Below are 12325 nucleotides of genomic sequence, written 5' to 3'. Positions count from 1 at the left end.
TGCTCGGTGCGGCGATTGCGATATTCGCCAATCCCCGCGATCGGGGTATAAAATCGCCGATATCTGGCATGTCAGATATCGGCGATTTAATTCGCCGGGATTCGCTAAGTTTGCCCGTTCCCGCGATTTTCTCGCCTTTTTACTCTGGGAGTCGGTAGTAAAATTAACCAATCAAGTTGGGCGATATTATCACATGATTTTTCAAAATGGAGAAAGGCATCGAAAATTGTTTCTGAACCGAAGAAAAAGAGATAAATTTGACCACACTGTGTTCAGAAAAGCCATACTTATTTGGTGTAACTTCGAGCGACTAGGGTAATCGTCTCAAGAAAGACTCTGCGTTTCAATAAATCCATGACCATACTTTTCCATTGTCCCACTTTTAAGAACGCTTCCTGGAGCGCTTTGGGTGCAAAATTATGGCAGCAGCCAACAATTTTTTCGCTTCGCTGTCGCCATTCTGTTTGTTTATATTGGTTCGCGCAATTTTTAAACGTCACCCTATGGAACCTGGGATGAAGTGCCACATTGTCGCGATCGGCAAAAAAAATCGCCAAGTGTGTCCGCAGCTATCTGTGGCGATCAAATTGGCTGCAGTTGGCGCATAAAATCCCAAGGTGTGTCGCCGGCTTTAGGCAAAAGGTGCTACGAACTTTGTAGCCATATTAAGGATGCTCTATTTCGGTTGATAAATCCACACCTGCTTCTGCAACATATTTTTATTTTGTGACGTAGAAGGTTTTAAGGTTTTAGAAGGTTTTAGTGACGTAGACGGAAACTTTCCTGAAAACGTTAGTCTTGTCTGTGTTGGTTTGGGTTTCTCCTCGTAAAATGAAGACAGACAATGGGAATTTAAAAAATGCCGCCATTTTGCCTCGATAGTTATACTATGTAAATATTGTCGTTCCTATTCCTTTAGGCGCGTAAAATTTCTCGTGCGTTACAAGCATGTACACTCATTTGTCCGCTTTGTCTACACCGTGTGTTCATTTGAGCATGCGCAAATGAAAACGCTATGCTTTGGTTTAACAGGTAATTTGGTGTTATCAACTGACTTCAAAACATAAGCCGGCCCCCGTAGAGGGTAAAGCCTTTACACTCTTTACGGTGGCCAATTTACGCGATCAACTCAGTTGTTAACACTAAATTACCCTGTTATACTTTCCCACCAACGCAGCACCACAGTTTCTTTAGAAACTTACCCCCTTTATTCGTGTTTAGGTTTATATTGCCAGCTATTGTCATGATAATTATAAAATATGTATCCTGTTTAAAAAAATTTGTCTGAGACTTTAAAAGAGGTGATTAAAAGGGAACCGGCATGTTATCCTTCCTTTCAGGCTTTATGAAGCATAATTTGCATGCTTTATAGTCAGCGATATATACTCTATGGTTTTGAACTCTCGAGTGATGGATAGGTGAGGACTAGGCACATTATTTCCTCTTGATGACGAATAACGTCAAAGATAGTGGTCCACAGTGAAGAGACCATGTTGAATATAGCTGGTTCTATATTATTTTTCAAAATATTTGAAATGAAAATACCCGAGGTTATTTAACCACAAAATATGCATAAAAAATTCTCTCGGTATCAATTTTTTTACACCTTTCTAATCCTGTTAATAGCCAAGAAGTCCTCGCATATTGAAGAAACTTCTCGGAAAAAAAAGCTCAGTAGAAGGACGTATGGCATCTTATTTTTCTTTAAGTGTGGTCGCTTCGTAGGTTTAAAGCTGCCCGTATCCCAAAGTTTACTTGATCAGAGATACAATTGGTAGTGGGCCTGAACCTTCAAAGGAAACAGGACTTCACGTGCAAACACTGTCGTGATGAGTGTATATAGGCATTATTACTACTAAGCCCTAAGCCCTAGGAAAAGAAGACGCTTTAACCCTTTAACTCCCATGAATGACCAAGACAGAATTTCTCTTCAAAATATCCTTACAATATCAAGTACACATGTGATGAGAATAGAGAAAAAGATGATTTAGTAGATTATTAGTCGATCCAATGCCAAATTCTCCGCACTAACATCTTAAGGATTTATGGCAGACAGTAGAGAGAGTTAATGATGAGATCTTGCGAGCGAAAGGGTTAAAAACACTTGAAAGCTAGGGATTGTTGATAAGATCTTTCTTACTTCATAATTATGATTGATTGATTATGGGCCGCTTACATAATCTATCATTGACGGAAAAATAGTATGGGCTTTCTCATATTTCAAGGAGACGTCGAATGCGAGAACTTAAACATAGTTTGAATTCTGTTGAACGGTAAATAATATCAGGGTCATTATGCCATTACTGAAAGTATGATGGTCGTTTCAATTTAAATTTCATCTCAGGAAACTAACGAATGAAAACGTTTCGCGCCTCAACCAGCACGAGAGGCTCGCAGAATCTCTGTGTGCTGATAGTATGTGCTGTTAGAGCTCTTCTAGTTCCCCTTGATGTAACGTCACGGAATCTTCGTCTCGGTGTCAAAATTTCGTAGGGAAAATAATGAAATATATTAGCAATGTAAGCAGTCCAAAATATCAGAGGGGACATGGTAAACACGGCTTTGATCAGGTTTCCTGACCTGCCAGTTCAAACCAATAGGGTCTACTAGGCCACGTGACCTCACACCACAGGCTTACTATTACCAGTCCGGGCCATATCCATTTCTGGATACTTGATGACGTCACCAATATGGATGTCGTAGTGGGACCTCGAGGAAACCTATTCATTACTTTAATTCGAGCCCTAGCGACTTTGTTTCCAAGGCATATCCCATGAAACCTTGCAAAAGTACAGAAGACAAGTAATCACACACAACAAGCATAGAATGGATGGCGGTCGCGTTGACAAGACAGAAAAATTCAGTTGAAAAGTCGGGTGGAGGTGCTTGTTGCGGAGGGCTCGATCAAGGAGTAACACCTCTTTAGTTGAGGTTTTCAGGTATGCAACATTTTTTTTGATTCCTAAAAAAAATCTTTTCAAAAACTAGAATAAATTTGCTTTCAATTTGTCAAAATTCCAATCGAGTGCACGAGGTTTTTGCTCGAGTGCACGGATGTTGAAAGTCTGTTAGTGTGCTAACTACCAGGCGGATTCCTTTGTTGAGATCCATCGGAGTATCGTGTAAACCATAAATTTTAACCATACTTTGTGGCCGGGCAATTTAAAGTAAAATGACAATTATTTATCGAACCTTTATAAGCCTACATTGTGAATTTCAGATCAGGCCAACGGCATGGATGAACACATTCAGTATCTGCCTTGAGGAGAAAAACAAGGAGTCAAAAGTGTGGCAGCATGGCACCATGACTGCATTGGATTGGCTGTGGATTTTCAGAAATCTTGGAAATCTTAGCAAGGTATAGTGTATGCAAACATTTGTTTGTTTCACTTTTTGGTGTATTTTGAAACAGGCACAAATGATATACATGTACTTAATTTATAGTTACTTCAACATTTAAAAGCTATTAAAGAAGGGCAAAAAATATCTTTGTAGTTCATTACCTTTTGTACATAACATTGTGAATCATTGCTAAGAGTTAGTAAAAGCATTTATCTCCAGGTTGCTTGGTTTTCTTCTCTCCTAAAATCCTAAAAATTTTTAAACACAAATTTGGTCTGATTCAGAAGACCTGCTTGAAACTATCTGTGAGTAGTTTGGATTCCTCTTTAAATACCTCATTTATTTTATTTATATTTAGGTGAGAAATTGGCTTTTCTCCCTGCTTGGATTGCATAATCCCAAGGATGAAGCATTGGACTCAAGAAGAAAGCATGATTTTGTAGATGAAGTGCTAGCATGGCGCATAAAGTTACGAAAAGAGAAGTAAATGACACAATACATTTTAGTATAAGCTATTCAGCTCCAGTATGTAATAGTAGTGGTGTAAATTAAAGAGCAATTCTCAATGCAATAGTTGGTTCAATAAGTTTATTTCACTGCTTTTCCTTCAAAGGTATTTGCAAGGAGGGTTGTCAAATGTTGTAACATCCTTGGAAGGCCCTGAACTGGACAGTGATTTGAAAAATTATGAGGAAATTCTTAGAAGGAACAGAAGCAACTTGCTTCATACACACTTCATTGATGGCAAAAAAAGAGCAGATACCCAGTTGCAAGTGCTATATGTAACTACAGAAGACAGAGCTTTGGCAGAAGACATAAGGAATGCATCCAAAGATGAAATCTTCAGGAGAATAGCTGAAAAGCTTCGGCTGCTCACTGATGAGGAGACAAGGGAGCCTCTGTCAAGCAGATTTGGAGCTATCAAAGCACAGCCCAGCAAAGTTAAAAAGGAAACTCTTGTTTTGTTGTACAATGAGATTGTGGAAGAGCTACAGAACCAAGAGGCACAGGAAGAGGTGTGTATCCTTGACACCACTGAGGAAGATAGAGAAGCTGATTGCAGCACGAACTGATTTATTTCTATGTCAGTTAATGTTAGTTGACATTTACGTGTAGGTCTGGTACAATTTCATATTTATTTTATTGTACCCCATGAAAACCCTGGGTAAGATTGTTTGTAAGGTGAATTTCAATGCCCAAGCTCTGCCACTGATTTTACAGTGGTAAGTCAACAGTGCACTGATTTGAATAATAAGGATTTGGTAAGATTGTTCCTTTTCACATAACTGTAGGTGACTCAAAATCTAACTGGCTAGGTAATGTAGCAGTTTTCAGTTTTTGACTGAGTTAAATTAGAAACTCTGCGAGCTTGCAATTTCAGGAAACCCAGTATTTGTGAGAGTATGAGACATGAAAAAACATTTTAAGGGTTGGTTTCATGTAGAAAAGGAGAAAACAAAGAACAAAATTTTACTTGTGCTTTTCTTGTGCTACCATCTATATGCATATAATGTACAAACAGTACATGGCTGTATTTCATGCAAATAGGTTTAAATATACATCCTGTAAGAGGTGTAATTTTTAATGTCAAGAATTAAGGAAAGCATAAAAAAATACTTAGTAGGCTCAGATGTAAATAATAATTATATTAAATGTAAATCGTGTACAAAAGACATTTCATGTGCTCAGTATTATTTTCAATATTTTGCAGTGTGGTATTTATAATATAATATAATAATTCTGACCTAATTAAATTGATTGATTTTATTGACTTGATTATCATCATTTCAAGATCAAAGCTCCACGTGGAACACCGCTTGTTGTTCAAACTGAAGACAACAACAAGTATGACCCGCATGCACTGGCTTGTCTTCTTCCACGAGAAATGGAACGCATTCCAGAGGCTCTACGAGAAGTCCAGATTTTCAGCAAATCGCAGAGGAAGAAATACACCTTAGAAGATGTCAAAGGGCAGCAGATCGGCAGGATTCAGCACTTCCTAAACGTACAGCTGCATGGTTTGCTCCGATGTGGCAAAATAACCAGGATTGAAGGGTAAGTTACTGTTTTCTTGCCTTACTGTTACTTTTTTGTAAAGGCTTGATGGACTGAAATTGATACATGTCTATTTAAAAAATCGGAGAGAAGCAAGATAGTGTCTTTCCTCGATCTATACTGGAGACAAATGAAATTGTCCCGATTCCGCGATCTCACACCTTTCTCGTCCCTATTGTTATCAGTGCGCGTTATATGGTTCAGCCTTATTAATTTGGTTTTCTTGTAACCCAAAATAGGGAAATCAACGGAGAACCAACGATAACATCGAGGCCAAGCTCTACCCAGAAGTTCTCCAGATACAAACAGGCTGGCGGAGGAGCTTTTATTCCCGCGACGCTCTTGGTGGAAGGACCACAGCGTTACAAAGAATTTGTGCTGGAAAGAATCCGCTGTACTCTACCAGAATGCGAGAATGTCCAAGACATGCATGTTGAATGTTTGAAATAAATGAATATGTTTAATGTTATCTTACGTCCAGTCTTTATTAGCGAATTTTGTTTCGGCTTACTACCGCATTACAACATGGCCGCCACAAAAAAAAATAATCACCTTCTTCTCGTTTCCAGTACCTCTCGGCCAAATTTGCTTTGTTTTGGTTTTGATCTCACCCAATCACAAAGTTCGAAACCGATATCCAGAAATGGATATGGCCCGGACTGATTACATCCATCTTCTCACAGAAAATGGTAAAAAGACACAATTTTAACACTTTTGAAGAAGATTAAATTTAAAAAAAGTTACTGTGAATCTTTTGTAAGAGTAAAGTCAGGCTCTATGTGTTCAATGTTTCCCTTTTTTTAGATTTTGGGTGGACTGCAGTCAGCCATTCGAATATACTTATGCATAGTCCTGCAAGTAACTTGATGGCTTTTTCAACCGTCGAGATCTAGTGCACTAGTGTCTCCGGCTTCCCTACTTGGGGCTTGCCAGGTGTTGCAGCTTAGGAGAAGCCTAATTTCCCACGGTCACAGCAGAATAAAATAGCCGCAAGTAGTGTGTCATTTTCTTATATTGGAACCGCAATGAATATCATTGTATCACTATTACCGATGAAGAACAACTGTAGCTGCAGTTTAAGCTGTCTCCAGCATAAGTACCGTTATCACAAACACACAACTTTTGCTTACAGAGGATCTTACTTGAAGGGTTAATAATCTTTCGGAACATATAAAACAGCTCTATAAAAATATAAATAACATTATTTGCAGTGGCCCTCTCATTTCTAAAAAGTTTTAAAGAAATATAGAAAGATACCTCAGCCCTATAAATCTTTGCGCTGCTGATGCATCTGCTGGTCGCTCCATTTTGACTGTTGCCTCCGATCCATTTTTCTTCATCACATGTCCAATGAATGGCACTTCGTTTCAGTTGAATTCGAACCTCTCCTTTTTCAGCTAGATGAATTTTGCTCCACAACACTCCTGTTCTATTATGACTGAAATTTGTGTAGCGGTAGAAAATTGTGTTCTTCTTGCCTACACAGTAATTATTCTACATCTCTACGACTTTCCATGGCGGAAAAGGGTAAACCAGAGTGGATGTCGATGGCTTCTGTCCCGATACATGTGATCTCCTGGAAGACCTGGCCTAGAAATGGAACAGTAGAAGTGAAGATTTGCCGCGGTGTTTGAGGCTTAGAACTGATGCGCTACTGCTGCTATCTGGTTGGAACGTCATATTTTTCACTGTCATATTTGTCACCATTTCTCTGTCCAAAGTCAGCTTAAATTCGGCTCAAACACAGTTTAAAAGGTGCTTTATGTCTTGCTGAGAACTTCCCATGCCCTCAAATGATGTCACGCCTAACTTTTCTTGTTGTCCCCCAGGTATCATGCATCCATCGAAAATAGGCACCTTTCATGGGCTTCCCGTACGTAGGTCTCACCGGTTAGCACTATTGACCTTTGCGTCCTTAAAAACCGGTCACATTGAGCTAAGTACTTAAAATTTGACCTGAAGTTGCTTTAATTTGTCACATAATGGCTTGAGACTTTGTAATCTCGCTGCATTGATGGTCTTTTGTTTATCTTCCGGCGTAACTAACGAACTCATCCTTGTCAGAGTATGTAAAATCAAGCACGAATGAACGAGACAACGAGACGCCCTTTCCTTTGGAAAGCAAAAATAGGCCTATAGAGGCCCATCCATGCTTCAAGATTTCAGACTTCATTTCGGTAAATAATCACCAAGTAATCAAAACTACAGACTTCCTGCATATGAGATAAGTTCCAAGCTTACCATTTATATTAGGGGCTGGCGGGTGTATTAAGACTGATGTATCAAACAATGATACAAATCTGTGACTTTGGTGGCAAAGCCTTATTATTCTGATGTCATCAATGTCGCTATCTGTCCCTAAAATTATCTGATTATGTCCTCTTCTCTTGCTTTTTAACAGTAAGTAGGATGAAAACTACAAAGAAGAGTCTCAACTCTTTGACTTACAGATATTTTAGTTAGTTATTTAGTACGTATGAAACAGCTCTATGACAAGTTATTACACAAACTATGCGCTTCCACTTATGGAAGTTAAACAACACATGTTCAACTTGGAAACTCGTCACGATGGTTTAAACCTTCGGAATTCGAATTCCTAAAGTAAATACATGCCGAATATGAACGAATGTCTAAATCGTAATAAACAAACTAACTACTTGATAATATTGAACGCCCCTCCCTGTGCAAATGAAACACTATAAATGTCACTACCGGTATTTTTGACTTTCATTTCACAAAGATAAAGCAATAGGTAAATTAAGGAGTGTCCTAGTGATTATTGACCTGACTCTGTTTCGATTTGTTGCCTGGAGATCGACGCTGTATGATGTTCCCTCACTGTATAGATTTCTTTCTCTGGTTTACTAGATTTTCTTTTCGACGAGCTATGCCACTGTTTGACCAAAGAAGCTTATCATTGGAAAACTTCTAAAAGGCGAGACTTGGGAGTGTAGTCTTTGACAAAGAGATTACGCAATATAATAAACTACGATTAGAAAGGAAATTGTTTTTTAAAACACTAACTTCAGAACACATTAACTTCGGAATACACTTCACAAGTTTTCTTCGATAATTTATAAAGCGAGCAAAATATGAAGATATATAAATGGGAATGGTATGTAGTGTTCAGCAGAAGAGAGGAGAGGGATGTAGCACAGGGGGTAGGAGGGTGGAGTCAGAGGGTGCATTTGACTTACAACAATTCACCATAGTACGTGAAGGACAAAAAAATTCCATGTTTACAAAAATAAAACATTCCTCCTTCGTAGCTGATTTCTTTTGGAGCTAAGACAACGCTGTTCGTATCTGTTGTTATTTTTATCAATGCGCGATGGATTTAACGCGTTCCTTACATAAATAAGACAAACTCCAAACTTACAGCGATCTCAGCTTGGTGTTGTTACTGAAAATACCTGATGGTAATTTCTTCAACTGGTTGTTGTTCAAAAACCTACCAAAAGTAATATAAAGGGGTTTTAATTACGTTGTGCTTATCAACATGGTGCAGGCAACGTGAATGCTCGAAACTGACGTATAATTTAGAGTTATAAACTGCTAACAAAGTCATATTGTCTGATGACCCATGTCTTATGTCCGGTTTTACATATAGAGACCTAACATTGCACACTGTCATTTAGAGCAGTCCTCATTATAATCCAGGCGACATTGATTGCAGGGAAGGGGAGTTTAAGAATACCAAGCGACAAATTGTCTGAATAGTTTTTTCAATATTACATACACATTGTATTCACTTGTACCAGCACAAATGCTAACGCCATGTTTAAACTTATTTCGCTAATCAAACTCCAGATCGACACGGTGTGATGTTTCTTCATTGTACAGATTTCTTTCTCTGGTTTACTAGATTTTCTTTTCGACAAGCTAAGCCACTGTTTGACCAAAGAATCTTATAATGGGTAAACGTTTAAAGGCGACTCTTGGGAGTGCAGTCTTTGACCAAGAGATTATACAATATAATAAACTACGATTAAAAAGGAAATTGTTTTTGAAAACACTAACTTCAGAACACATTAACTTCGGAATACACTTCACAAGTTTTCTTTGATAATTTACAGAGTGAGCAAATATGAAGATATATAAATGGGAATGGTATGTAGTGTTCAGCAGAAGTGAGGATAGGGATGTAGCACAGGGGCAGGAGGGTTTAGTCAAAGGGTGCATTTGACTTACACCATTAATCCATTGTACGTGCAGGGTAAAAAAATTCCATGTTTACAAGAATAAAACATTCCTCCTTCGTAGCTGATTTTATTTGGAGCTAAGACAACGCTGCTCGTATCTGTTGTTATTTTTATCAATGCGCGATGGATTTAACGCGTTCCTTACATAAATAAGACAGACTCCAAACTTACAGCACCCACAGATTGGTGTTGTTACTGAAAATGCCTGATGGTAATTTCTTCAACTGGTTGTTGTCCAAGAACCTACCAAAAGTAATATAAAGGGGTTTTAATTACGTTGTGCTTATCAACATGGTGCGGGCACCGTGTATGCTCGAAACTGACGTATAACTTAGAGTTATAATCTGCTAACAAAGTCATATTGTCTGATGACCGATGTCTTCGAGAGACCTAACATTGCACACTGTCATTTAGAGCAGTCCTCATTATAATCCAGGCGACATTGATTGCAGGGAAGGGGAGTTTAAGAAATACCAAGACACAAATTGTCTGAATAGCTTTTTCAACTTTACATACACATTATATTCACTTGTACCAGCACAAATGATGACGCCATGTTTAAACTTATTTCGCTAATCAAACTCCAGATCGACGCGGTGTGATGTTTCTTCTTTATTGTACAGATTTCTTTCTCTGGTTTACTAGATCTTCTTTTCGACAAGCTACGCCATTGTTTGACCAAAGAAGCTTATCATGGGAAAGCTTTTAAAAGGCGACACTTGGGAGTGCAGTCTTTGACAAAGAGATTATACAATATAATAAACTACGATTAGAAAGGAAATTGTTTTTGAAAACACTAACTTCAGAACACATTAACTTCGGAATACACTTCACAAGTTTTCTTTGATGATTTATAAAGCGAGCAAAATATATAGATATATAAATGGGAATGGTATGTAGTGTTCAGCAGAAGTGAGGGGAGAGTGTAGCACAGGGGATAGGAGGGTGGAGTCAGAGGGTGCATTTGATCTACACCATTACTCCATTGTACGTGCAGGGTAAAAAAATTCCATGTTTACAAAAATAAAACATTCCTACTGCATAGCTGATTTCATTTGGAGCTAAGACATCGTTGGTCATATCATACCATGGTATTTTTAGCAATGCGCGATAGATTTAACGCGTTCCTTACACAAATGAGACAGACTCCAAAACTTACAGCCGTATCAGATGGGTGTTGTTGCTGAAAATGCCTGATGGTAGTTTTTTCAACTGGTTGTTATACAACGCCCTACCAAAAGTAACAGGGAGGGGTTTTGATAACATTGTGCTTGTAAACATGGTGCAGGCCCCGTGTTTGCACGAAAATGACATTTTTTTAGAACCATAATCTGCTGAAAAAGTCACATTGTCTAAAAACCGATGTCCTCTGCTCGGTTTACATATTGAGACCTAAGATTACACACTGTCATTTAGAGCAGTCCTTATCACAAGCCAGGTGACGTTGATTCCAAGGGGGGGGGGGGAGTTTAACAGAACAAAACACAAATTGTCTAAATAAATTTTTTTTAACTTTGCATACACAGTGTCCTCCCTGTGATTTTTATCTCTCAAACGATGGATTTGTTATTGAGAGACTCCAAAAAATGATGTTATGCCTTAGTTTTCTTCTTGTCTCTCCAGGCCTCGTACAGTTATCGAAAATAAGTACCTTTCTTCACCTTGCATTGAACGTTAAGTTCTATACTTTTCACTGGTAAGTACTTGTGACTCTTAGATCCTTATAAACTTGTCAGATTGAATCAACTCTTGGACGCACCAAGGTTCAACTCGGATGCTAGGATAAATTAGTAACCTGCCTACTTTAAATTTGACAGGACTTTGGTTTGATATGTCACATAGAGGTTAAAGACTTTGTGATATCACTCCATTGATGGTGTATCGTTTATCTACGGCGTGATTAACAAACTCATCCTTTTTAGCAGATTCAAAACCAAGCACAATTGAACGACACAACAAGGCGCCCTTCTTAATGGGAATGGTATATAGTATTCAGCAGAAGTGAGGGGAGAGTGTAGCACAGGGGATAAGAGGGTGGCGCCTTTAATAGTGGCCACCTTCCCCCCCTCCTCCTCCCCCCTTTTCATAGAATGTTCTTTAACTCTTTTCCTTTCCCTGAACTTGCATTTTATCTTTTCTTGCCTCATTATATCCTATCAAATCGAAATTTATCGCATTTCAGTGACAAGGCAGGCGGTGTAGAGTCTGAGTGTTAAGGTTACCAAACAAGGGCCTATTTTGTGGAGAAAAAAAAAGCAACCATAGGTATAATAACAATGATAATGATGACAAAGATACAATTATGACACTACTTTCGAGTACTATTATAATTTATTCTTATCGAAGTCACTCTTTCTGCCAGTTGTGGTAAATATGAGGGACGTTAATGTTTCGTGTTAAATGTCGAGAACTGTCCTTGATTAGTGGTGCTTCTTCTTACTCTCATGTATATCTGTGGGTCTTTTGTGACTCTAGGCTCTTATAGGACTCGGCTTTTGGGTGGCAAACCCTGACATCAAAGAATCCCGATAATTGGTGCTCGCAGAGTCCACGTGCATGAATGACCAGCCTTGTGCTTTGTTAGATCCTCTGTTCGGCTGTAATATCATCCACTGGCCAGTGATATTGTAGTTTGACAGCAACACGGAACTCCTGTTTAATCAGGTTGACGCCAAATTCTTGGAGAGGAAGTATTGTCAGCCTTTTCCAGCTATTTGGTAAAGCAC

At 38.6% G+C, this 12325-nt stretch overlaps 2 protein-coding genes across 2 annotated transcripts in view; one reads left to right on the top strand and one right to left on the bottom strand.

Annotated features, from left to right (window-relative positions):
- Window positions 1-12325, bottom strand: part of LOC149053573 (uncharacterized) — a 71180-nt gene that overhangs the window by 29848 nt on the left and 29007 nt on the right. The gene's annotated exons all lie outside the window — the stretch shown is intronic.
- On the top strand, window positions 2645-5866 carry LOC149053576 (uncharacterized). Its single transcript, XM_089199593.1, has 6 exons — window positions 2645-2939; window positions 3221-3358; window positions 3701-3825; window positions 3956-4358; window positions 5135-5397; window positions 5637-5866. Exons 2-6 carry the CDS (start codon window positions 3239-3241, stop codon window positions 5845-5847), a joined length of 1122 nt encoding a protein of 373 aa, XP_089055719.1. The 5' UTR covers window positions 2645-2939; window positions 3221-3238; the 3' UTR covers window positions 5848-5866.

This window comes from Pocillopora damicornis, chromosome 1 (assembly GCF_964200805.1).
Source record: "Pocillopora damicornis chromosome 1, jaPocDami1.2, whole genome shotgun sequence".
NCBI lineage: Eukaryota > Metazoa > Cnidaria > Anthozoa > Scleractinia > Pocilloporidae > Pocillopora > Pocillopora damicornis.
Note: the sequence above shows the minus strand (reverse complement) of the source record. Positions and strands in the feature narration are given on the sequence as shown.

What these genes read in the sequence shown, in the direction of transcription:
- LOC149053576 (XM_089199593.1), top strand. Translation starts at nt 3,239, where the DNA reads ATGAACACATTCAGTATCTGCCTTGAGGAGAAAAACAAGGAGTCAAAA. An exon ending in ACCAAGAGGCACAGGAAGAG is followed by an intron (nt 4,359 to 5,134) that starts GTGTGTATCCTT and finishes CATCATTTCAAG; the next exon opens with ATCAAAGCTCCACGTGGAAC. An exon ending in AAAATAACCAGGATTGAAGG is followed by an intron (nt 5,398 to 5,636) that starts GTAAGTTACTGT and finishes AACCCAAAATAG; the next exon opens with GGAAATCAACGGAGAACCAA.